Source organism: Ambystoma mexicanum, chromosome 10 (assembly GCF_040938575.1).
Source record: "Ambystoma mexicanum isolate Mex_15411 chromosome 10, UKY_AmexF1_1, whole genome shotgun sequence".
Lineage (NCBI taxonomy): Eukaryota > Metazoa > Chordata > Amphibia > Caudata > Ambystomatidae > Ambystoma > Ambystoma mexicanum.
The window spans coordinates 683083099-683110538 of record NC_090932.1 but is presented as its reverse complement, the minus strand read 5'-3'; the positions used below and the strand labels follow the sequence as shown (position 1 = coordinate 683110538).

The following is a 27440-nucleotide window of genomic DNA, read 5'->3' as shown; positions in this document are numbered from 1 at the left end:
AGAACCAAACCACCCGCAACAGCAATCTCACAAACCTTGGCGCCTAAATGAGGTAATATTGAAAGACCTAACGGTTCGGATAAGCATAGAGCAAACCTTACAGAACTACTTTCGGGAAAATATAACACCCGTGGTGGACTGGTCGACTATTTGGAATGCCAGCAAAGCAGTAGTACAGGGGGAGTTTATCGCGCAAACATCAAATTACATTAGGAGTCGGGAGAGGATGAGACGTAACATGGAGGCCAACAAACATAAAGCAGAGGTGGAATACAAAAACAGGGGCTCACAAAAGGCATGGTGGGAACTAAAAAAGGCCAGGGCGATCTTAGAAAACCACCTAACAGATGACGCAGCACGCCTTCTGGTACAAACAAAACAGTTTTACTAAATACATGGGGGTAAAGCCAACCGACTCCTTGCTGCTAAACTAAGACACCAGAAACTCCGGAACCGTATAACCCAACTTTGTAAAGGGAATGGAGATATAGTGAGGGGGGAAAAGGAAATAGAAGAGGCGATGTTCTCATACTACACCAACAATCTGAAAAAAGAACATTTAGAGGGGGAGGCACAGGTTGTTTTTTTAAATCAGAGGGAATTACCGCAAATTAATGAGGCAGATAGGCAACAGATGGAAGCTCCCATTACAAAAGAAGTGGGAGAGGCAATAGGAGCACTAAAAGGATACAAAAGACCAGGCCCAGATGGGTTAAACAATGCATTTTATAAACCATTCAGGACCATTCTAACAGGCCCCTACCTAACGCACCTATTTAACCTCATTAGGGACAAAGGGCGACTTCCCGGGACATGTGCCCAGCAACTACGATATTACTGTTGAAACCAGATAATGCAAGTTGCCGCCTGATCTCCTTATTAAATGGGGATGCAAAGATTTATTCCATGGTACTGGCTAGGAGATTGGCAATGATACTCCCAGAAATAATCCATTCAGATCAGGCAGGCTTCGTGAAGGGGCGGCACACATACGATAATATTTGCAGAGCCATAGACACGATAGACTGGGGACAAAGGACGAGTCAAACATTTTCAGTGGCGGCGCTCGACGCTTCCAGAGCCTTTGATCGCCTACACTGGGGTTTTCTACAGCTAACCCTTGAAAGATTAGGATGTGGGCCAATCTTCAACCGCATGGTAATGGCCAACTTTACATACCCATCCACAAGGTTAATGGTCACTGGGAAACTTGCAGGGGACATCCACATTCAGAAAGGCACAAGACAGGGGTGCCCACTGTCACCTCTGATCTTTGCCATGGCTATGGAGCCATTTGCATGTAGGGTTCGTAACCATCCGGGAATCCAAGGGGTTGAAGTGGGCACCGCAGGACCTCAAAAAATAGCACTCTATGCAGATGATATTCTCCTGTTTTTAAGGGACACCGCAAACTCCCTACCAGTGGCCATACAATTACTGGAAGAATTTGCCAAGGTCTCGGGCTTCCACATCAATTACCCCAAATCCAAAGCCCTTAATATTACCAAAAAGGCAGAACGAATCCCAGAATGGGAGAATCAATACCCCCTGAAGTGGGAACGCAAGGCAGTAAAATACCTTGGGGTACAATTAACTCCCAGATATGACAGACTATACAGGGCTAATATTCCGGATCTCCTAAAAAGACTAGCAAGGGATCTAAAACGATGGGAATTGCAGGAACTGTCCTGGCTGGCACGCATTAGAGCTGTTAAAATGACCCTACTCCCTAAATTTCTATACGTGGTGGGCGCCCTCCCAATAAGAATCCCGGGCCCAGCTATCCAAACATTGCAGAAAGAAGTGATGAACGTTATCTGGGGAGGGAAGAAACCGAGAATCCCCAAAAAAGTATTAGTCAGAGCACAAGCCTTGGGGGGACTGTGGGTCCCAGAATTACGTAGGTACCTATGAGCAGCACAAGTAGCCCGATGCTAAAATTGACATCTGGAGAAGATCGAAATGAATGGGTAACACTAGAAAGAACAGCGACCAAGACAACCCTGGGGATCCTTGGCTTCCTCGCCACACAACATAGGGAAAAAGGAGGTATGCCACTAGAATCAACTAAAACTACCCTGTGATATTGGGACAAGGTATTGAGAAATAAGAAGATCAAAGGGGGGGGGGGGTGAATACACTCACTCCGATCGCTTATAACCCGGATTTTACCCCAGGAATGCAGGCTAACTTCTGGACACACTGGGGGGGCAGGGAAAGTAATACGGTTCTAAAAGACCTCTACACAGATGGGTCACCCTTGACGTTTGAAGACTATAAGGCCAGGTTCAACATACCGGAGCGGGAACGATATCATTATGGTCAGTTTAGGCATTGGGTCTCAAACGCAAAGGTGAAGGAAGGGGCAACTAGAAGCCCAATAGGAGTGGAGCTAACAATACAAGAAGGCCAACCAGACAAGGGAATAACTAGATTATATCGACTAATGGGGATGATGGACCCTGAAGAAAACCTCACATATATGCAAAAGTGGGAGACAGATCTAGGGAGACCAATCTCTGGGGAAACTTGTGGTTGCATCTGGCATAGAACTGCTAAGAGTTCTAAATGCACCTCAATTAAGGAAGCAGCATACAAACTCTGCCTACGATGGTACATGACGCCCGTACGAATGCACTCCATCAACCCAGAATACCCTGCAGCCTGCTGGAGAAATTGTGGACAGCCCGGGGATCTTATTCACATGTGGTGGACCAGCCAACTAGCAGAGACTTATTGGAAAGTGATTTTAAGTCATATCAAAAAAATAACTGGTATGGGGCTCCCTTTCGATCCACTAGTGGTACTCCTGGGAGAGGCGGTTGAGGGATGCTATGCGAACTCAGGGCCTACAGCCACGCTCATCACCCACATGCCAAGTGTGCCAGAATTACGATTGCACAAGCATGGAAGACTATGGAAGGACCAATAATAGCCATGTGGTGGGTAAGGCTGTGGGGAGTGATGACCATGGAAAAGGTGAGGGCAATAGCCCACGGCTCTTACACAAAGTATTTGAACACTTGGCTACCACTACACAAATTTATAGACGATAAGGAGCAGATGTACTTTAAGCCAAGATTGCTCCGTGCAATATCTATCATTTGATAAACTCTAACTTTAAGCTGGGAAAGCGATCCAACCTGTTGAACTCATAAAATAGGAACAGAACACTTCTTCACCCATAAGTTGGGGATATGTTTGCAAGGGGGGGATAGTTTGACGGTTACTACATATGATTTTTATTTATGAGCAAAGTAATTGAACCGTATTGAAACCCCAAATTGGGGCAAGAAAGGGTTGACATGAACAACACAATGTACGTTTGGCATTAACTGTTTATTGATATATACATGTCTATGACGCTCTAAAACTTAAATAAAGTTGGTAAAAAACATTTTTTAAATCTGGCCCTACTAAAAATGGTGTCTCCTTCAGCCAGCAAAGCCAAGCTGTAAGTCTTAATAAAAGTGTGCAACGTGGACAAAGTTGTAGCCGGAACATTTCCTTTAAAGGGGCACACCCTCTTCAATGTTGAAGAGGCTGCCTGACACTCCTCTGGTGGAATGGGCCAGAATCCCTGGTGGCACTTCATTGCCTGCTTTCACATAGCATTCAGCTACACACAAAATAATCCAACAGGATAAAGTTTGTGTAGTTACTGCACAACCAAACCATGTCCAAGCAAAAAGACAAAGACCTCCTGCTCAACAACGGACCTGAGCTGTTCCAGCTATATAAAAACTGAGTGACCTCTTTGGGTCAAACATAAGAAACAAACATCTCCTCCTCTTTTGATGGGTGATGAGAAGTGGTAAAAAAGGCAACTTGATCTTTTTGGATGACGTGAAACTCGAACACAACTTTAGGCAAAAAAGAAGGCTTAACCCGAAGAATAACCTTTAAAAACTGAAAGAAAAGGAGGCTTGCATAACAATGCGTGCATTTCGCCAACAAGATTGGCAGATGTGATAACCATGGTGCTAAGCATGGGGCTAAAATATAAGAATGTAGAGCAGAGGTGCAGTTTCCACAATAGCTTCTCAGACAAGCTCAAGGGCATGCGGATACTAGCCAAAAAGGTATCTATACTGGTCTGAGAAGGCGCAGTGGGCTCTTGCTCCATCAGCGATGTCTGGGACCAAAATCAGAGGCACCTTCTTAAAAATGTCACTTTTCTGCCAAAACTCCTCCCACTGCCCAGGGGTAAAGGTGATTAAGAGGAATGGTCCCAGCACTAAAGTAGGTGGTGAGCCTTCAGAATCTGAGGCCAACACCCTGGAGTAGAAATTGAGATGGCAATTCCTGAAGGGCCAAGAGAGTAGCACTGAGGTGTCACTGGGAGAGAGGAACTTCCAAAGACACTGCTTCTTCTTGTCCTCATTTTTGCTCTCCTCCTGGGAGCATGATTCGTTAAGGTTCTTTGAATGTCTCTTCTGGTGTGGTACGCCCTTTAAAGCAGAATGATTGAAAGAAGCTGGACATGTGGTATCGATCGTCATGCTCTTGTGGATTAGAGCTTTGCATTATGTTCTGTCACGGCCTTTGGCTGTATGAACTAACAGGATCCACATTCTTCTGTATCATGATTCAATCAACAAAGGCAGTGCATGTTAGGGCCAGACAGACACGAATTTCCTCACAGTCTCTTCGTGGATTGAGGTCTAAAGCTTTTGGGAAAGAGCAGATACTGGAAACATAGCTATGAAGTAGTGTTGCATTCCAGAAGCTGTGTGCTGGGAGTGCAGAAAAAGGTAATGAAGTACAGGGGCACAAAGGCTCCACATAAACGCTACCTAAGATGTCAACTTTTGAGTCTTAACTCTCAACGATGCAGAGCGGAGCAGATTCGGAGCCACAGTCCACATTTTGTGGCTGAAAAAGACCAATACCTGGAGAATATTTCGAAGATGAGGAATTTGTAAGAGGCAAAAATACATAACTAAACTAGCTTAATTTATTTGATAATTATTCTTTTTTATTATGTGCCTATCAATTTCAGCATCCTAAAAGTCTCAAAATCCTTTCTGAGGGCAGCTGGGAGTTATTCATTTTTACAATTCTGTTTTGTATATACGATTTGGCCTGGGCATGCGATAAAATACATTATATTGGGAAAGAACAGTATGTTTAATGAAAAGCATATATGAGAGAGGCGCGAATATTCTGGGCGGTTATGTTTTCTTACTTGTGCAGTTCGAAGGACCTTAAATTCAGGAAGTGGCATTCCAACGAGTGAAGAAATCCGAGAGAGTTCAGACACAGCTGTGCCCATAGCAGGCTGCTGGGTAATAAGAGGCTGGCCTAGTGTTTCCAGATTCTGCATTCCAGTTGGAGGCCCAATTCCTTGTGGTTTGCCCATATGAGCAGCTATGAACAGAAGAATATACACAAAGCATTAATTAGGCTAAAAGCATAGTGTCACAAAAACGAGGGAAGACACAACTACCAACGTCAGAATATAGTTAAAGGGTTTTTTCCTTAAGCAACAGTAAAACCGAAAACGATTACAAGGAGATTGTTTCAGGATGACTGTAACAAATGTCCTTGGCAAAGTTAATCGTGGAACTCAAGATTATATACGAAGGACATAAAACAAAGAGGTAAACATAGTACCTGACAGGAAGGTCTCCTGCTTACTTTCTTCTAGCGCTCTCCACTAAAGCCTCCCTGCCTCGTGTGTGATATTCAAGGTCTCTCACCCTTAGCAAGTGTCCCATAATTCCACCCCTTCACTGCAGCTCTACTCCTCTGTTACTTGCTGCCGCCCTCATCCAGGATCAAGGGCTCCCCCAGCCTCTGTTACACAGCCCATCTTCCAGGGATCAAAATCACTCTCCCAGTACTTTCCACCCCCTCCCATTTCAGGTCAAGGGTCACAGGGGCATCCCTTTCTTCCTCCCTGGAGCACACCCTACCTTCTGTGATTAAAGGGGCTCTTCTCTTCATCTCTGAAGCACATCACTCTTCTGGGGTCATGTGGCATTCGTCCACCCCTTCCACCTCCTGGCCCCCATATCGGACCAGACCCTTCTTTTGAGGTGTGCTCCTGGTGCTCTCTTCCTCCTCATAGGAGCAAAGCGCCCTTCTGCGCTCACAGGACTCTGCTCACCCTCATTGAAGCAAAGCCCTCTCCTGAGGTTCCAGGGTTTCACCTTTTCCTCACAGAATCACACCCTTCGTCTGGGCTTAAGGGTTCTCCAGCTTCTTTAACACAAGTCTGCTCTCCTCAGCACCCAGGCCAGAGCTACTGTCTGCAATTCTTAGCCTCAATTTTAAATAGCTCACTATCCTCCCAAAGGCTGAGGCAAACTTTCAAATTGATCAGAGAATTGGTTTCCTAGTCCGGGCCAGAAGCAGCAAAGCAAGTCTTTAAAAGGCTTGACACTATTTAGTCAATCTTTCCCTTTACTCCCAGTCCTGGAGCTGGTGTTCGTTTGCTGCACAGCTCCTCCCTTGCCTCCTGGCTATTCCCCATAAAATAAAATCATTTTGTGCGTTGCACAATTGTATCTTCTTTGTGGAACAAAGCATTTCTGTTCTTAATGATGTAGCTCCAAGGGAGAGGGAAATGTGTCCTTCCTTACAAGCACTGCTGCGGGAGGAATGAGTTAGGGTTTTCCCTTCAAGGATCTGCAACGGTTTAAAAGGACACTCTGAAGAGAACATTACTTACCTCTCTGTAATGTTCTCCCTGGTGGATATTACTCCCACAGATTCCTCATCTAGGATATCCCTATTCCAGCACAGCTGTTCTCTGTAAACTTTTCTGCTGCAAGGGAGCTGAGCCGTGCTCGGCATCAGTTATTTCGCATGCCACTACGCGCTCACACCAAATATGACACTTGGGCCTGATATATATATGGGATACATTACTCACCGTAATCGTATTTCTGATGCTTGTATCTGCTTAGATTCACATGCTGTGCATAGGCCGACATCTAGTGGAAGCAGCGGAGTATTACAGTTTGTTTTTCGAAACATGAAAATGGGCGTCGACACAGGCCGTGCCAGTAATACTATCCCTAGTGTGACGTCCACTGTACCAAAGATCCCACACGCGTCTAGGATCCTCAGATTGTATTTTTTCTGACATGAGGTAGCATGAGGAGTAGCGCGAGTACAGATAATCCAAGCAGATAGATAGAAAGGTAAGACTACAAGCAACCATGCGCCTTCTCTCAGAGGGGAGGAAGGGTGGGTCGCATGTGAATCTAAGCAGATACAAGCATCAGAAATACGATTACGGTGAGTAATGTATCCCTTCTGAGGCTTGTGGAATCTGCTTAGATCACATGCTGTGCATAGATTAGCGAGCAGTACCTGAAGAAGGAGGTGGGATGTGAGAAGGGTCATGAGCAAATAAGTGTCTTAGAACCGCTTGTCCCACTTGTGTATCTGCCTTGGAATGGGTGTCAATGCAGTAATGCTGAGTAAAAGTGTGAATAGAGCTCCAAGTAGCTGCTTTGCAAATGGCGTCAAGGGGTACATTTGCAATGAAAGCCAGAGTGGCCCCAATGCCTCTTGTAGAGTGGGCTCTTGGCGTGAAAGGCAGAGTCTTTTCAGAGAGTGAGTAACACAGCTGGATACAGTTAATAATCCACTTTGAGATGGCACCTTTAGAGATGCGATCCCCCTCTCTGCCTGTAGCTACGGAGACAAACAGCTGATCTGTTTTCCTTAGCGGTCTGGTTTTATTTACATAGGAGAGGACCGCCCTACGCACATCTAGGGTGTGTAGTTTCACCTCAGCCGAGCTTTGAGGGTCCTGGAAGAAAGCCGGAAGCTCGATGGACTGGTTTACATGGAATTTAGATATAAACTTAGGTGAGAACCTAGGGTGTGTGCGTAAAACCAGTTTGTCTTTATGGACAGTAAAGAAGGGATCCTGCACTGACAGAGCCTGAATTTCACGGACCCTTCTTATAGAAGTGATAGCTACTAAGAAGGCCGTTTTATAAGTCCGGTGTTTGAGACTGCTTTTATGCACGGGCTCGAAAGGGGGGCCCATGAGCTTAGATAGCACCACATTAAGGTCCCACCCTGGTGGTGGGTTTGAAATAGGAGGGTGAAGTCTCTTTACTCCTTCCATGAAGGCTTTAACTACTGGTACTTTCCACCACGAGACCTTGTTATGGGAAGTGGTGTATGCTGAAAGGGCTGCCAGGTGTACTTTCAATGAGTTAAAAACCAGTCCTGCATCCAGCAGGTGGAGCATGTATGTAACAATAGCGGAAGGAGTGCAATCAACTGCGTTGATTTGTTTACTCTGGCACCAGATAACGAATCTCTTCCACTTGTCAAAGTAGCAGTGCTTTGTGTTTGGTTTCCTACATTCCTTTAGGATGTCCATACACCTCTGTGGTAAATTGAGATGTCCAAACTCTATGACCTCAGGAGCCATGCTGCCAGGTTCATTGAGTTGGGTTGCTGATGCACTGTTTGACCTTGGTGCTGGGACAGTAGGTTGTACCAGGCCGAAAGTTTGATGGGCCCGCACACCGCCATCCTGCGTAAGTGTGGGAACCACGGTTGTCTTGCCCACATGGGAGCAACTAGGACGAGCGTCATCGACTCTCTGTTCATCTTGTTCACCACCTTCCTGATGAGGAGTTGGTGGAAAAGCGTACGCAAACATCCCTGACCAGTTCATCCACAGGGCGTTCCCCTGGGAGTCTGGTTGGGGGAACCTGGATGCAAATCCTGGGCATTGTCTGTTTTCGCTTGTGGCGAATAAGTCTATAGTGGGGAAACCCCACTGAGAGAAGATATCTTCTACGACCTTTCTGTGTAGAACCCATTTGTGTTCCTCTGGGAGGGAGTCTCTGCTCAGAGCATCCGCTAGGGAATTGAGCTCCCCTGGAACATGTTGTGATGACAGGAAGATGTTCCGTCTGAGTGCCCATATCCAGATTTTCTGGGCAAGCTTGGACAGATTTGGCGAACGAGTCCCTCCTTGCTTGTTCAGGTAGAACATGGCTGTCGTGCTGTCCGTCCAGATTTGCACTGACAGGTTTAGTAGGTAGGGCTCGAACGCTTGAAGCGCTCTGAATACTGCCAGAAGCTCTAGCAGGTTGATGTGGTTCTTAGCCACTGAGGGAGACCAGAGACCCTGAGCTGTGTGGTGGAGTTGGTGAGCTCCCCACCCCGTCAGGCATGCATCAGTAGTGACTACTGCCTGTACTTCGGGATCGTAAAAGGGTTTCCCCTGTGCAAGATTCTCTCTTGTCCACCAGTGAAGGCTTTGTACCAGTGTTGGCGAAACGACCACTAGATCGTCCCACTGACCACTTGCCTGAGACCACTGTTTCGCCAACCATTCCTGCATGGGACGCATGCGCAGGCGCGCGTGGGGGACCAGGTAAATACATGATGCCATCATGCCCAGCAAACGCATTGCTTTGCGTACCGTTATTTGGTGACCGGACTGATATTGCGGAATTTGCAGTAGTATATTACGAATTATTTCCTCTGAAGGAAATGTCAACCCCTCTTGAGTATCTAGGATTGCTCCTAGGAACTGTTTGGAGGTGCTTGGCACCAGGCTTGACTTTCTCGTTGATTGAGAAGCCTAATTCGTGGAGGAGGTCGATAGTCTTGAATGTTTGTCCTGCAAATTACTGGGGTTTCCCCCCGTTATGAGCCAGTAGTCCAGATAAGGGTACACCGGGATTGCCTCCCTGCGTAGGTGTGCAGCCGCCACCACCAGTACCTTGGTGAATACCCTTGGTACCGAAGCTATCCCTAAGGGCAGTACCTTGAACTGGTAGTGCAGACTGTCCACCTTGAAGCGCAAGTACCTTCTGTGCGCTGGGAACATGGAAATATGAAAATAGGCATCTTTCATATCCAAGGTTGCCATGTAATCCCCCTTTTTAAGGAGGGGGATTACCTCTTGTAGCGTAGTCATTCGAAACTTTTGGGGCTTGACATACTTGTTGGCAGGCCGTAAGTCCAATACTGGGCGCATTGTCAAGTAAGTTGAATAAATACCCTTGTTTACCTGGTGTCCCGGGACGAGTTCTATCGCGTCGTTTGCTAGCAGATTGGCGATCTCCTTGAGGAGAATCTTCTGATGTTCTAAAGAGTGTACTCTTTGTCGTGGAGGATGGTTCCGGGGACGCTGCAGTAGTTCTATACAGTACCCTGCGGATAATGTTGACAGCACCCATCTGTCTGATGTGATCCCTTCCCAAGCCTGGGTGAAGTTGGAAATGCGTCCCCCTACTGGGGTTGTGTGAGAAGCGACCCTGAACTGAGCGTCACTGCTTTGGTGGAGGCGTGCCGCCTCCTCTACTGGGGCTGCCTCTGCCTTTACCACGTCCTCTCCTATTACCCCTGCCGTAACCCTGGGTAGACTGTTGGCTGTTGTTGCTCCACTGTGTACCCTGCCCCTGGGAATAGTTTGATCCTCTCTGGGAATTTTGGCCGCGTGGGCGACGAAAATTTCCATTCCCTCCCTTGTTAGGGGGTTTATTGGTTAGTTGGCCAAGGGACTTGAGTGTCTCATATTCGTCCTTGGCATTCTTCAGCGCGTCCTCGACCGCCTTACCAAACAACAGATCAGCTTCCACCAGTTTGTCCAAAAATGATGCCTGGGTTTCTGCCTTAAAACCAGACTGCCATAACCACGCATGTCTCTTGATAACAGTACCTTCTGCTATCAATCTGCCTGCGTTGTCCGCGGCGTCAAAAGTTGCTTTTAAAATGCAACCAGACACGGCTCTACCCTCTGCTGAAATTCGTGCTAACTGGCCCTTTAAGGGTTCTGGCTATGAGTGCCGCAACTTCTTCCCACTGATGGCAGTTGTAGCTGGCCAACAGGGAGGTGGAGTTTGCAATCCTTGCCTGATGGGCGGACGTTGAGGCTACTTTCCTGCCGAAACCATATAGTTTTTTGCTCTCCTTGTCTGGAGGAGCTTCAGACGATGACAAGGGTGTTCCAGCCCTCTTACGAGTGTTAGTGACAACCAGGGAGTCTGGCTTCAGATGTCCTCTTATATAGAGAGGGTCAGACTGGGCTGCCCTGAAACGTTTTTCAACTCTGGGATTGACTGCTCTGGTGAGGTTCGGGTTCACCAGGGACAGGTCTATTCTTCTCTGAATAGACTTAAGGATAGGGATGGTCTGGGCAACATGCCTCCTTTCTCCCACTAACTCCTCGGCAAAGTCCCTCTCCTCCTGGACACCGTGGGTGCCAATATGGAAATGTTCTGCTGCTCGTGCGAGAACCTCGTTCAGGAGGGGTTGGTTATAGACAGGGGAGTCGGTAACCGGGGCTTCCTTCTCTACCGGGGAATCTACTCTGTAGGTTTCAGGGTTTTCCTCTTCCTCTCCTTGGTCCTCATCATCCCCATAGTAGCCCGTCCCGGTTTGCTCTTCTACCATGCCAAATTCTTGGTCCTCACCAAAGGAAGTCTCTCCTTGATACTGTGAGTATGGCTGTGAGTATGGTTGTACCTCGAAGGGGTCCGAAGACCTCATAGGTGTCTCAAACCAGGGCTTCTTACTCGGGGGGATAGGATCATTAGAGCCTGAGGGTGTAGACCCTTGTGGATTATATGAAAGGAAATGGTCTGGATTTTTATCATAAAAGTCTGCCAAAGAAGACATCCTTGACATGACCCTATCTATGTCATCACTCGACCATTCTTTGGAACTGGGAATGACTCTCTCAGAAAGTCTAGGAGACTTATCCTGAGTAGACTTGCTGGTTTTAAAAATAGCAGCAGACTTGGGCTTGTCTGTCTGTTTAAGAGGAGTGGAGTGTTTTACAGGTGTGGAAGAGTGCAGTGGCTGATTATTCTGCTGTTTTCCCCCCTCCCCGTGAGTGGAAGAGTGTTTTCCCTGTCCCTTTGTGGTTCCGGAGGTTTTCGACGCCTGGCGTCGAGGATCGGGGGTAGAGTCCCTGTCCTTCGAACGTGAGGCCGCGCTGATCTCATCTGCGGGCTCCGACTCCTGGAGAGCAGCCTGGGGGTGGAAGTCGTCTTCGTCCTCCGACGATCGAACTTCCGTTAGCTTAGGGAGCGAGGCACTCTTGGCAAGAGTGGATGATTGCCTGGAGTCATGCGGCGATCTCGATCGAGAACGCCCAGAGGACACCGATTCGGACCGTTCTCTATGTGCCTCTTTCCGAGAACTCGACGTCGTCGAGTCTCGGTTGGACTTTGTGCGTTTTGTGTGAGTGGTGTGTGAAGCGCTTGTGTCGCCAGGGGTCTTCCCCATAGCCGCCCTGTCGGACGACCTTCCGAGGTCGGGGACTTGCGCTCGGCTGTCTTTAGACGCCGTAATGCCCTCGCCGTCCAAAAGCACGGCGTCGCTGCCATCGCTGAAGGCGCCCTCTGCTGCCATGGCCGCCTGCCTGGCGTGGTGGGCCCAACGCTTCGTCCAACGGTCCTTAAGTGTCTTAGGTTTAAACCTACTACACGCTCTGCAGTTCGCCTCGCGGTGGTCCCTCGGCAAGCAGAGATTGCATGTGGCGTGCCTGTCGACCCAAGGGTATTTGCGATTGCACTTGGGGCAGAATTGAAAAGGGGTACCCTCCATACGCACCTTGAGGCAGCGGGCTGGTAAGTGTAGGAAATGTATAAGATGTAACTATACCAAGAGTGTAGAGTATGTCCAACCCCCCACTCTCCCTACTTGCAGGGCCGAGGTCAGAGGCCTTCCGAGGCCCAAATCCGTCGTGCAGCAGCCGACGGTCGAATTCTTCTCCAAGCCGGCGTCGAGTGTCGAAGTTGGGATGGGGAAAGGATATAAATTTATCAATATTTTAGCAAAAGTATGGCTAAGGATAAGGGACTCCGCAAAATGCTTCCGACCAGTATGGTGGAAAAAAACAATCTGAGGATCCTAGACGCGTGAGGGATCTTGGGTACAGTGGACGTCAAACTAGGGATAGTATTACTGGTACGCCCTGTGTCGACGCCCATTTTCGAGTTTCGAAAAACAAACTGATCTAAGCAGATTCCACAAGCCTCAGAAATATATATATATATATGTATATATCACAGTGTCATGCCACACCCCATGACTTGAGTCCCAGCCTCGAAGCTGGCAACTGCTGTAGCTCTGATAATTATTTGGGTTCTCTACTGTCTCCCTGCTTTGGCCGGTGACTGCGGGCAAATTGCCTTTGAGCCGTCCCATTAACATTCTTAGGCAAAGCGGAGCTACGTTAGCTGACAAATGCTGAAGTACTAATAGTTATCTGCCGTTTTTTTGCTTAGAGCAGTGACTGTGGGCCAAGTGCCTTTGAGCCGACACATTAACACTTTTAGGCCAAACAGATCCATAGCAGTTCTCAACTGTGAAAGTATGGTCAATCATCTACTTTAGATCCGATTTATCGACAAATTTAAATAAATAACATCAATGTCTTATTTGTTTTTTTAACCACATTTTTATTGATTTTCATAGAGTACACCGTTTTCTCCAAGGACTTTCCCTCCCCCAGACCAATCAGGTGAGCAGTATCAATACTTGTACAGTTCCTCCATTCCTATCAGCTAGTTAAATCCGGAATTTCAATTCTCAGCATCCCTTATAACATGTCCAGAATTCTAACATTGTGAGGGCACCATTGAATCATAAAGTTGCTCTGGAGATAGGTGAGAACACTGCCCCACTCAGTTCGGAAGGCATCTTGATTACCTTGCAGTTTATAAGTCACCCATTCCATAGCTACAAACCTCCATACCTTCATGAGCCAGTTGTATATTGTCGGTGGTTGCGGTTTATTCCATTGTTGGGCTATAGCTAGCCAGACTGCGATCACTAATACCATGACTCATCTTTGCTGAGTTTGAGAACTTCCTTTGTTTTAGATCCCACATGCCTAGGAGCCACATCCTTGGTGTTAGGTGCTCTACCCTCGGGACCATTTCGTTGGCCTGTTTAATCACTTCTTGCCCAAACTGTGTGATCTTCGGGCAGCTCCACCACATGTGGTGTCAATCCCCCGTTGCCGGACACCCTCGCCAGCAGGAGCTACTAACAGTGGAAAATATGGCATGAGGTTTCGTTGGTGTGTAGTGCCACTGGAGAATTCTTTTCTGCCACATTTCCCTCAGCTGGATGGAGCAGGTCAGTTTGTGGAGTTGGCTACACAGATTTCGCCATTGGGGCCTCAATATTGTTTCCCCAAGTGTGGTTTCCCATTTCTTCATGTATTGCCATACTACTTCCTTCCCCTGTGAGTTCAGATGCGCGTACAGGTTGGCGATCAAGTTCCGTGTTCCTGGATCAGTAGTCATAAATGTTTCAAAGTTTGTGAATTACCTAGTAGCCGCATCCTTGATAGCAGGCAGTTGAAGCCAGTGTAGGAGTTGCGCATATTGGAAATGTTCCGTAGGCTTGCATCCCAATTCCTGTATGCAGTCCTGGAAAGACCTCACTTTCTGATCTTTATACATATCTTTGATTATGGTGCATCCTGCCTCAGACCAGCTGTTAAAGGCCTGCGTATTTAGGCCGGGAGGGAAGTCCGGATTTCCAAACATAGGGGTAAATGGAGATGGAATTGTGGTCAAGGCTCCTCTTTTTAGTGCCCCATCCCACGCCTCTAACCCCGCTCCCATCACCTCACCGATAGCCGTATTCGGATGTCTGTGTTTCGTGCGCATCCACAATAGGTTGGACAAAGGGCCTCCCGCTACTGCGATGTCCTGGCATACCCACACGTGCTGGGGGTGGGGGGGACTGGTCTACCCACTGATTTATGACCCTTAATTGTGCTGCCTCGCAATACCTCTTGAAGTGTGGGAATGCCATTCCGCCGTCTTGCCTGAGAGCTGTCAGAGTCGTCATTGCCACTCAGGGTTTCTTATTTTGCCATACAAATGCCATTATTGTCCTATTTAGCGCTTTGAAGAAGGCTCTCGGGAGCCGTACCGGGAGTGTTTGAAAATAGTACAACAGCTTCGGCAGGACAGTCATCTTCACTACCGTTTGTCTGCCCCACCATGATATGCTGAGTGGGTTTCATTTTGTCAGGTCTTGCTGCAGGCGGTGTAACAATTGTGGATAGTTGGCCTTGTATATTTGTTTGACTGACAGCGTAAGTTTAATCCCCAAATATGTGATGGTCTGATGAGCTATTTTCAGATGGGTTGCCTGTGCTATGTTGTTCACAAACTTGGGGTCTGCTGTTAAGTTCAATATCTCAGATTTGTTCCTATTTATTTTTAGGCCTGACGCCTTTCCAAACAATTCCAATTCTTGCAAGAGGGCTGGGAGGGATTGTTCTGGTGCTGTCAGGGCGAAAAGCAGGTCATCGGAGAATGCCATAATTTTATGCTGCACTCCTCCCATCTTCACTCTTCCTACCTGTTCGGACTCCCTTATTCTGATAAGGATGGGCTCCAGGAACAAGGCATATAACAACGGGGATAGAGGGCACCCCTTCTTCGTCCCTCTTGAGAGGGGGATCTGTGTGGAAACAACACCATTTACTGCTACTCTCAACAAAGGGCATCTATAGTTAGTTACACCATATTCAGGAATCTACTCCCAAATCCCATTTGTTGCATTGTGGAAAAAAAAGTACGACCATTCCACTCTGTCGAACCCCTTTTCAGGTCGACTGAGACCAGGATCGCCGGGGTCCCAGTGTGCTCGACCTTCTCTATGATATGACACGCCCGACGGGTATTGTCAGCAGTCTGTCTCCCGGGGACAAATCCCGACTGGTCCGTATCCACTAGGCATGGCAGCAGCTTGGACAATCTTTCCACTAGAATTTTGGTAAATAGCTTAGCGTCGAGGTTCATCAACGCGATCGATCGATAGGATCCTGGGTGGACTGGGTCTTTCCCTGGTTTCGGAAACACCACCAGTTTGGCTTCGTTCATCGAATTGGTAGTCACCCCGTCTTTCTGAAGCTATTAAAGAGTTAGACTAATTTGGGGGCCAACAGGTCCTGGAATGTTTTGTAAAAAGTATCAGTGTTCCCGCCTGGGCCCGGCGCTTTATCTTTCGGTAGCTTTGTAATCGCTTGGACAACCTCCTCCAGTTGAATTTCCCTCTCCAGGAGTTCTCTGGCTGCCTCTGGGATCTGGAGGGAAGAGTTATCCCACTCAGGAACCTCTCCTGTGCTGTCTTTTATGGGCTTTCTGATTTGTATAGCGTTTGGTAGAATCTCGCCATTATGCCTCCCATTTCCTCATTTGTCGACTGCATATGCCCATTTTCATCCACCAACTGGACGATTGTCATCTTGCGTGTTTTGTCTTTAAGCTGTCTAGACAGCAGCTTATCCGCTTTGTTGGCGCTTATGTAGTATTCTGCTTCACTTTCAGGAGCGCCAGCTCTGCCTTCCTATTTGGTATCAGTGCGTGCCGTTTTTGTAGGTTTCAGTGTAGTCTTTAGCTTCCTAGCTGGGTGGGCGGTTAGCTCTGTTTGGGTGTCCTTAAGTTTCTCTTCTATGTCTTCTTCCCACTTCGTTCATTGCTTGTCCTTAAATGCTTTCAATGCCATCAACTCCCCCCTTAATACCGCCTTAAATGCGTCCCACACCATGGCTTTCCCCGTCTCACCTGTGTAATTTTCCGCGAAATATAGCTCAATTTTTTTTTCTCTGAGTTTGTCCACCATTACACAATCGTGCAGGATGTCTCTCGGGAATTTCCACGCCCACACCTTTCTCTTCTGGTTCCTAACTTTCAACATCACTACAATGGGGGCATGATCGGATAACGTAATCGGGTCCACATTGATGTCTTCAATTTCCCCCAACAGACTTGTGGAGCACCAGACGTAGTCTATTCTTGATTGCGAATTGTGGACATGAGAATAATGAGTGAATCCTTGTGCATCCCCCCCTCTTGGAGCGCCAGACATCATGCAGCGCCAATGCATCAATCATTGACCGCAAAGCTTTGGAAGGGGAATGTGCATACGATCTCACCCCTGGGGTCATATCCTGCGCCGGATTCCACGCCATATTCAGGTCACCCCCCATTATGATCTCGCCTTGCACAAAGTTTTCCAATGCCACAAGCAATTCCCTTAGGAAGCTGTCTTGGCCTGTGTTGGGCACGTAAACAGACGCCAGCGTTAATTTTAAGCCTTCTATTTGAACGTTCAAAAACAGGTATCGCCCTTTTTTGTCTGCTAGGGCATTGTGAACCTTCGCCCCTAGACAGTCCTGCAAAGCTATAAGGACCCTGGCTCTTTTTTCTCCCGAGTTTGCTTGGTAGACCTGTGATGCGCCTCTGATCCTAATATTGGCTTCGTCTTTTTTCTGAATGTGGGTTTCTTGGTATAATAGAATCTTTGCGCCTTACCTCCATGCTTGCCTCTCCAGCTTTTTCCGCTTGATTGGGGTGTTCATCCCCCTGACATTCTGCGTTAGGCTCTTGATCCCTCTTATTTTGGTTACGCCCATTTACATACCTTTGTTTTAGCTCCTGCCCATAGGAATTCGGGCTGCTTTTTCACCAATATGCTACCCTCCAGGTAATTTCCCCTTGTGTCCCCCCTCCCTCCCTTCTCACCTCAGCAGGAGCCTGGCAACTAATCGCATCTGAGGGTATCGCCCCTTGCACCATGCCCCCTTCATAACTCAGGTAATGAGTGTGGGGATTCCTAAACCCCACTCTTAACTCTCTCCATGAGTTAACTTTCGCCCCGCCCGGGCCTTCGCTCTGTGGTTGCTATCCGGTTGCTCTCTACCGCTTGATTCCTCCTCATGTCCTTCAGATTATCATTGCTTCCCCCAACTCCGGGCCTTTGATGCCCTCCAGAATTACCGCAGGGCAGCTATACTTATTGTTTCTTCCTTCCCTTATTTTTCCTTTTGGCAGTCATCCAGTCATTCTGGGTCTTTGGCCATGTTAATTTCTCCTTCGTTCTTTGTGGCTCCTCCCCACGACCCCGTGATATGCCCAGAAGCTGTTCCGCCTCCTCCCAAGTCGTAATCCTTCGTTGGACCCCTCCCAAGTAAACAATAGTCCAAACAGGAAGGTCCATTTAGATTTAACTTGCTTAGAGAAGATGTTGCACGACTGGGCCCATTAGCCTCCTTTTCAAGAGCGTCACTTGCGCCAGGTCTTGATATAACTGGACTTCATGTCCATTGACTGCTGTTCTAGCATTGGATCTTGCACTTCTCAGTATTTGCTCCTTTTGGGTATAATTCGACATAGCCACCAATACATCTCTGGGCCTCGTCCCTGCTTCTGGTAGGTGTTTTGGACCCACCCTGTGGATTCGGTCAATTCCTATTTGGGGTTCGGTGTCCACGCCCATTACATCCGTGAAGAGCTGCCTGACTGTTGCCCACAGGTCCTTGTCCTCATTGGATCCTAGCACATGTTTTATTCGTATGTTCGACCGTCGAGATTTATATTCTAGATCTTCACATTGAAGCTCGAGGATAGTCGTCGCCCTGGCCAGCTGCTCCAAAGTCTTGTCTGATTTTTGGGCTTCCTCTTCCATCTGTTGGACTGCCCTTTCCAGTGTGTCCGTTCTTTCTTCAACCTTCGCCAGATCCACCTTCACCTCATGCAGCGATTGCTTCATATCCTCTCTTAGCGTGTGGAATTGTTCTTGTATGGAAATTGGAAACTGATCTTGGAGCACTTTGAAGCAGGATTGCATATCCTTGGTCATGACGTCGTTCCCCATCTCTTGCCTGCTAACTTTTTGCAGATCTTTTTCTCTACTTGGGGTGCCCACTTCCTCGGCGCCCCACAGTTGCTTCAGGCTTTTGTGTTGTTTCCTTTGGGGGGGTGGGAACATTGGTCAGACTTGATGGTCTCGCTCTCTACTTGGACATTGATGCTGCAACAAATACCTTATTCTGGTCAAGATGGGTGCGTGCTTGCCGCCCCCTCCCCCCAGAGTCCGTTTATAGGGTTCTCTAATTGCTCCACGGTGGGCCCTTCATGCGTTGCTCGCGTCGTGTGGGATGCCGCAGGTCTGGCTATCTGTTTGCTGCCTTAAGTGAGGAGGCTCCCTTAGCCTTACTAATATCTAACCACCCTAGGGTGGGGTCGGTCTGTCCCCCGGGGGCGGCAACAGCAAACTCGGGCATGTGAACGTTAAACAAAAATTGGGGAATGTTGCTGTGCGTAAAGAGAAGGACTGGGTTAAATAGTTGGGATAACCACTCAAAGTCAACCTCTATCTATCCAGAAAGTATAATTATGTTCTGGAGTGCAATCATTTAATTTTTTAATTGAAACCAATCGCATTCAAACCTATTCGACAGAAAGAATGAAACAACACAAAGACCGGAATATGAAGTCATTCTATTTACAATTTAGTAAGTGAAGTGAATCGACATGTGTGTTCCAAAAAAAACACAGAAAAAACATCAAACATTCAAAGACATATTTGTGATATGTGAAAATATATTGTTAACTTAGTTATTTTGAGTTGATAAAGAACATAACATGAATTGATTCAAAGACAATACAAACGTCAATTTTCGTTGTATGCAAAATAAAAACTGGGTCATGGGACTAAAGAAAAAACATAATGGGTGACCAAGGGTGAGAGGTGGGGGGCGAGGGGGAAGAAGGTGGGGAGTTGGTTGAAAGGGAACCGGGATAACTAATCAACAGTAAGAACCGGAGATGATTATATACACCAAGGTGAGGTAAAATAAAGGTAGAGAAAACCCTAATGACGCTAAACAAGGACACTTGGGCTTAGTCTCTCAAGTGTGGCTCATCTGGGTGATTAACAATTATCAAGCATATCTCTCGAGCTTAAAACTATATGCCGAATTACAGTCTGCCAACGCAGTGGGGGGAAAAAAAGGTTAAGTTGGTTCCAACTAATGAACAGAGTCTGATATCCTGGATCTGTTCCAGAGATCTATGTGCCCCTCACAAATCTTGCGTTTTGGTGGGAGAAGAAAACCAGAATCCTGTGAGTAATTGGTTCCGCCTTCCTCAGGGCAGCAGTCATGAATTCTGCAAGGAAAAGTGTAAGGAACAGGTTTAAAAACCACTAATGCTGTCGCCTAAGTGGATGTTAGGTCCAGCCTGTCGAAAGGTGAATTTTAACTGCATAGAGAAGGAAGCAATTCGATCTCTACAGAAAGCGAGGTTATATGTACAACTCTATTGCCGCTTTTTCAGGGTTGGAGTGTACTAGATTCCCTTATTACCACCCGTGCACCGGGAGAGAAAAAGGGAAGAGGAGAAAAAGCCATCACCACATTTATTTCTGAGTCATGCTTGGGTCACCATGTGTGTGGTTATGACATCTTATGGAAGGAAAACTATGGGCACCTTGATACACAGGTGTCCTAGACGGGTGACAGCACGGAATGCTGGCTACTCGGGGGAGCACTTCCTGGTTTGAAGACCTGTGCGGATGTCTATGGGAGAAGGCATCCTAAACATCAGCAAGAAAAAGGGAAAGGGGGGGGGGAGAAAAGGGGAAAAGAGAAAGAGAGAGAGAGCGAGTTAGGGCCCTAGTAGGTCAGCAGTAGATCTAGGTACACCGTAGTCTGCTGTGGATGAGTTGATGGTGCATAGGATATTTACCTTTTTGATGGATGTCGTACGAGCCCCTCAAATTCGGGGTCAGGCTTCCAAATAGATAAATGAACTTGTAGTAGCGCTGGGCACAGAATGTCCTTTAACGTGTGCCCCGGACTGGGAGTATCATGGCACATGAGTGTCCGGACCTCAAAAAACCGGGAGGGGGTAAAGAGAAGAAATGGAAGGCACAGTGAGTGAGAACTCACTTGTGCTGTCAACCGATGCATGTAGCGGTCAGAAGAAAGAAAAAGAGAGTGAAGACATGTTGTAAGCGCTGCTGGTCTTACCTATTGACATGGACCTGCGCAGGCTCGCTGAAGTGGATGGGAGCGCGCCCTTGGTGCAGATCGAACTCTCCTGCAGCCTGGAAACAGTTTTTTGTTGGCTGAAGAGTGTTACAAAATGCCAGAGCTTCTAGTTGTAAAGCGAAAAACGGCGTGCGTCAATTGGACGCGTATGCCTGACAGCTCAGGCACTGGTGGGCGTGGTCTCCTTCACAAGTGCTTGAGTAGGCTGTGACGTATGCGGAACAGCGAGTGAGCAAGGTCCAATCGCTGTCCGCTCCGACGGGAAGAAGGGGGCTCGTCCCATAGCTCCCTCACCAGTGCTTGGCAAGGTAATGACGTGTGCGGGAGAGGACGCTGTCCAATCGCTGTCCACTCACGCTAGAGGGAAAGGGGGGGCTTGTCCCAAAACCTCGTAAACTGTGTGTATGTCCTTACAGGGACAGACATTGGGAGGGGGCGAAACCCCTAGGAGGTCAAAAAAGACCTTTCTCAGTTGGCAGGCCAGGTGCAAGGCCCGAGGTGAGAAACGAGGAAAATGACAAAGGGCATCATGGAAGGCTGTCCCCAGCTGGCTGGCTGAGAGCGAGCTGTGCAAGGGAAAGCATGTGGAAAGCACCAGTCTGGTGGCTGGGGCGGGTGTGTGATGGAACCCAGCTCTGTTGTGCGTGAAAGTGGCCTGACTTAGAGACCAACCGGAAACATAACAGATGTGAAGGTAGTGTTAGCCGGGGCCGGGCAGCACCCCATCGTGATACAAAATGAGGTGCATGTACCATCTCGGTGAGAGTCACGGACTTCAGTGTGCCAAATGTGGAGGAAAACATAGATCAGGATCCACCACAGGCACTAGTCGATGTAGGGAAATCACGTGCTAGAGTGGTTGTGTTCATATGGGAGGGGTGTACATCTTGTTAAGCCCGTTCTCATATGTGTCCAAGCGATAAATCCATCGACTTTCTAAGTTTAGGAGTCTGGTATGTGTGTTGGGGCCAAGATTGATTTTTTCCAAGACCCACCATTGGAGATCATCAGCAGAGTGTCGGGTCGCCAAGTAGTTATTTACCAGGGGAGACAGTGTATGTTTGCATCGCATTCTAGAACAGTGTTCTGAAATTCTCGTTCCTACTTTTTGCACGGTTTGGCCTACATATCTGTACCCACACGGGCACTCGATGCAATACACCACCTGGCTGCTCTTACAGTTGGAGAGGTGCTTCAGGACCCAGGCCTTCGTGCCAATGGAGAAAGTCTGGATTTTCCTAGTGAATCTACAGAGTGTGCAGGACCCACAGGGATAATGTCCTGTCATCTTGCGAAGGTTCCAAAGTCCCGCCTGTGGGGTGTCTCGCACATACATGCAGTGGACTAAATACTCCTTGATGTTTCTTGCCCGCTTGAACGCAAACCTAGGGGCCGGCTCATCTGGCATCTCTTGTCTGACTATTGGCCAATACTTGTTGACCACCTTTTTGATCTTGAAAGAAAGAGGTCCAGGAGTTGTGACACACGTGGTTCTGTCTACCTGTGTCTGATCCCAAGAGGTATTTTGTTTTAACAGGGTGTCACGATCTGTGAACCTTGCTCTTGTCTTGGCTGTCGAAATTAATTTCTTGGGATATCCTCTGTGTTTAAGTCGGCTGGCCAGCAGGTCGGAGTTGATGTGAAAATCCGCCACCGATGAGCAATTCCTGCGGATGCGCAGAAACTGGCCGTATGGGCGGTTCTGTTTTATGTGTCTTGGGTGGTCACTATTAAAGTGCAAAAGGGTGTTGCGATCAGTCAGTTTCCTATATAGATTGCATGTAAGTTTCCCTTCTCGTTCAGCAATTTCGAGGTCTAGGAAGTGTACCATATTCCTGTCATACTCCATTGTGAACTGAATATTGCTGTTGCAGTTGTTAAGCCATGCATGGAAATTCTTGAGGGATAGTTCATCACCGGACCACAGGAAAATGACGTTGTCAATGTATATTCGCACTCTTGGATGTTTACTGCGCATGGGTTGTCCTGATGGAAGATATATTTATCTTCAAAGGATGCCATAAATAGAATGGCCAGACTAGTGGCAAAAGTGGCACCCATCGCTGTCCCCTTTATTTGTAAGAAGAACTGGTTGTTGAAGGTAAAGAAGTTTTTACAAAGTGCTAGGGTAATAAGTTCAATGATGAACTCCGATGGAACCCGGGACTGAGTGTTGTACAAAGTGAGATGTTCATAGATGCAGTCTATTGCAGCGTCCTGTGGAATGGAAGTATACAGTGCTTTGATATCCATTGTAACCAGATAATGGTGGTTAGGGTTGAAGGGCAAATCCTCAAAGATTTGGATAGTGTGTGTGGTGTCTCGTAGGTAGGATTTTGTCTTCATGCTTAAAGGTTTGAGGAAAAAGTCCACAAACCTACAGACGGGTTCTAACGGTGACCTACAGCCCGATACTATGGGCCTCCCTGGTGGTATTTGAGCATTTTTGTGGATCTTGGGAAGGGCGTACAGACATGGAGTCCGCCCTTGATAAGTAGTCAGGAAAGCTGCTTCTTTTGCTGTGATCCAGTCTCTTTCCGCAGCGAAGGAGATTATCTCAGAGATCTCTGTTGTGATTTCCTTGGAGGGGTCTTTAAGCAGACGATAGCTGCTATGGTCATCCAGAAGATTCATGACCATCTCACAGTATTGTAAGTTGGTCATGAGAACAATCCAACCACCTTTGTCTGCTGGCTTAGTTATTAGATCCTTGTTTTTGGCCAGCTGTTTTAAAGGAATGGTTCGGTCAAAATGTTTTATTGTCCCTACGGGTCGGCCATGTGTTTTTAAGCCTAAGTCGCACAATTTTAGAAAAATTTCCTATGGACCTTACCAGAGTTTTCGTCCATTAAACTCATGCGAAATCAGGCACCAGGGCGCTGCCATTTTGTGATAATCCTATCACTTGCCCCATCGCCCTGGCTGACCTGCTTTTGCGGCACTAAATCATATCCCCCGCCCCTGAGCCTGTCATCAGCAGACTCGTACCGCCCATTTCACAATGCCAAAGCACGTCTCGTGTCAACAATCGCTGCGCTTGAGCTAATGACATGTCGCCATGGAAACAGCAGGAAGCCTCTTTACTCAATAAGTATAAACAGACCCTTTCACAACACACAGCAGCAGATTTTCAATTCCATTCCTCTCTCTGTGTTACTTTGAGTATTCTGTGACTCGTTTCTGTGCTCTGGTCAGCTACCTTTGCCGCTTGTAGCCCGTGTGAACACCTGTACCAGCACTATAAATTATTTTAGTTTGTTTACCACACAATGGCTACAATAATGCCCTACATGTACGAGCCCGAGTATACCGAGGAGGAACTACTGGAAAGGGAAACACGCGAAAACGATGGGGCTTCTGACGGCAGTTGGCAGGACGAATCAACGGATGAAGACACTGGACCTAGTCGCATGGACGGTGTTTCCACCTGGTGCACATGCAATCGGTGCAAGCTAATGCCAACCGAGGAGGAGAACTGCTGCTGCTGTGAAAACTCGGGATGCGTGGCCTACATCTCGGAAGGCGAGCTACGACGGCAATGCATCACCGAGCTGCGAGACTTCAGGGCAGCCTGCCTCACACAATCCGTGTTGAGGATAATAATGGTGCTTATGCACGAACTTCGCGCAACTGTTCGTCCTCGTAATCCGAGTAAGGAGTAAGTATACTCTGCTTGTGATGCCACTGTAACGCTCACCTGATTCCCGTAGAGGCGCCGGTCTTGACTGGGCGTATACCGTATCTTCAAAGGTGATGTGTAACACACGGCTGGCTCTTTGGGCTGGACCTCTGTGCACTGTATGTCTGGCTCGAAGGGTAAGATGTCTGCAGATAGAAAATGTGGGATTAATGAACTGGGTTATTGCATGTCTCTCTCTTCTTCCCTTTCTCTTCTCCTGTAGAACCCCAAAGGTTAACGCTCTCACCTTAGGTAAGTGAACGCCGTGCTCTCCATCTGCCTCGAGGCAGGGTGCTGTAACCAGTTTCTTCACTGGATAAGGGGAGCAGGCCTCTTGACTTCAGAGGACTGCTGTCCGTCGTTTACTGCACGAACGGTAAGTTTTGAGTAATTCTTATGTCTTTAAAGTCTTTAGTAATGATGTCTCTTGTTTTGCAGAGTTCCGGCGATGGCGGATGGCGGGCTGAAGTGAGTTGAAGATGGAGCCCGTGTGATGAATAGAAGCGCCTGGAAGCACGTAAGTAAGCGCTTGTTGCCTGCTTCACGATGCGCTCTAACTGTCTTTTTACTTTGCAGGTACAAGTTCGGGGCGGCTGCAGGGTGCCGGAATACCCACTGGGTTAGATGTGGAAAGGAGTAATGGCACGTGAGTATTAAAGTTCCCCAATGTCTTTAAACGCACCTTGTTTTGTCTTTCAGATGCAGGATGCAGCGCCGAAGGCCTCCGGAGCGTGCGAAGAGTTGGTAAGCTTTTGTCTTTCAGATGCCGGAATGCAGTGTGAAGACCTCCGGAGCGCACGAAGAGTAGGTAAGCATTTGTCTTTCAGATGCCGGAATGCAGCGCGAGGCGTTGGTGACAGCCGATGGACCAGGTAAGTGAAGAGCTGTCACTGAAGACCGTAATGCTATCCTGTTCTTTCTTGTCTTTATAGGTGTTGCTGAAGACTGGATTCAGAATGGTAAGCCTTTTTCCTTAGGCCCAGGATCAGATGCAGAAGACACGATGAGCGTTCTGCTGCAGAATAACGCAAAGCAAGATTCATCCATCGGGTGTGGTTTAAATAGCCTCCTGTAGTGCTTAGGTGTCTCCTTCCACAGCCACGCCTAGGTAAGAAAAGAGTTCCTGCTTTCCAGAAGAGTTCCAGTGTTCTGAATCTAGGGAGTGGCTCCTGCCCCACCCAACAGGAAAAGTAGTTCCAAACAGAAGAGGATCAGAGACTCAACTGGCAGGCAAGTAAGCAGCATGGTCTGCTGCAGGTAAGTCCACCCAAGCATTATGAGCCCGGCGCTTCCAGCGCTGGGACTGGGCATATTTATGAGCCTGGTGCCACTGGCGCCAAGACTGGGTCCAAAAGGTCCCAATTGGGACTGGTTGGCACTCGGAACCTGGGTTATGGATCTGCTTCCAAGGGAGTTGGGAAAACCCTGACCTTTTGGAAGCAGAGATCATGACAGCCACTCCTATTTCATGGTCTTCTACTATATCCAAAATTACATATACATATCATGTTAACGCATGAGTCGTTCAATAGTGTGCAGTCTCTAGATAGCATTTGTCCAAGCAGAATGCCATTAGTTACAAGAATTGTCATTGACAACAAACGTTTAATAAACTTATCTTGTTCATTTAAAAACAGTTTGTGTCAATCTTTTTCATAGGTGGTACCGGCTGGTGGCCTATCGTTCCTTTACATGGTGGTTTCACGGGAGGCTTGGACACCGCGTTCAAAGAGTAATACCCGCCTGTGCCGTTCGTGCCATAAGAGAAACTTTCCCGAGTGACAGCGGTCAGTACAGGGGATTTTCTCTCGCTGTGCTGCAACCTGACCTGTACAATGTGTAAAGTCTTGTATTTTTGTGCAATCAAAATAAGATACAAAATAAAACACCACATATATTTCAACAACGGTTGTTTCTATTTTTTTAAATGATGGACGTCAGACATCTGTGCTCCGAATGGGTGAAGGTCAGGTCGCTGTGAAGCGGGGTGGTCACTATCTAAGCTAACATAATATATTCTCAATAATGCATGCACTAAATAACACTTGTTCAAAGTCTTTCAATAGGTTATGTCTCTATAAAAGTCACACATATATCTATACTATCAACTAACACACTGGTTCAAGTGTGGGTCTGTGCTCACAAGAATCTCTGGTATGTGCATTTGTTATTGATAGGCAACGATATACCATGGTAGGGGCCTAATGTTAGTTAGGGATCTGCTAGGTGGGCATCATGGCGTGGTCAGTGGTCTGGCACATGAAGAGAATACCTTGCAGGGACACAGGGTCAGAATGGCAGTAAGTTTCCACTAGCAAGGGTGCGTGGGCAAGGACACGTTTGTGGAGATGAACGAGCTATGTGCTTAGTTCAGGCTGGTTCACATGCAGGACAGTGATCTCAGAGGAAGATTGATGTGTTACATTTATTAGCTGTTGTAAATACCTCTGGAGTTTTCCAGTCAGAGTGGTAATGAGGGTGGGGGCCATGTGCTCTGCGCGCTGTACTATCGCAGTGAGGCCTGGTCACCAAGATGGAGTCGAAAGGGGGAAAAAAAATTGATGCCCCGTGTCCTGCTCAGTGGTCCCATCTATGTAAATGTCAACCAAAGTTAACATCACATAAGGGCAAGGGGCGAACCCACTACTGGAAGCACTTGGTCTGAGTTTCTACTGAGAAGTAAAGGATAAGAGGGGCCTGAGGGCCCCTCGCTCCCACACACTTCTCTACACGCCTACCGGCCCATCCATCCACCCCCCCACCCCTATCAAAGGCATTTCTCACCCGTGCATGAGCGCTGCCATGGGGTGCTGTCAGGGGCGATAACGGCCAAGGTGCCAAACACCATGTACACTTTAAAAGGTATCCCACGCCAAAGGGGCAATCGCTCACATGGCCTCCTCATACCCCGTGTCTGCAGGCAGACCTCCCCTGAGGCAGGCCGCCCCCCTGCAA

General features: G+C 47.7%; 1 protein-coding gene across 2 annotated transcripts in view; it reads right to left on the bottom strand.

The window, feature by feature from the left end:
* XRN1 (5'-3' exoribonuclease 1) overlaps window positions 1-27440 on the bottom strand; it is a 2611979-nt gene that overhangs the window by 230234 nt on the left and 2354305 nt on the right. For both annotated transcript variants that reach the window (XM_069618274.1, XM_069618273.1), the window contains exon 38: window positions 5189-5370. In XM_069618274.1, coding sequence (XP_069474375.1) covers window positions 5189-5370 — 182 coding nt within the window. The remainder of the gene's footprint in view (window positions 1-5188; window positions 5371-27440) is intronic.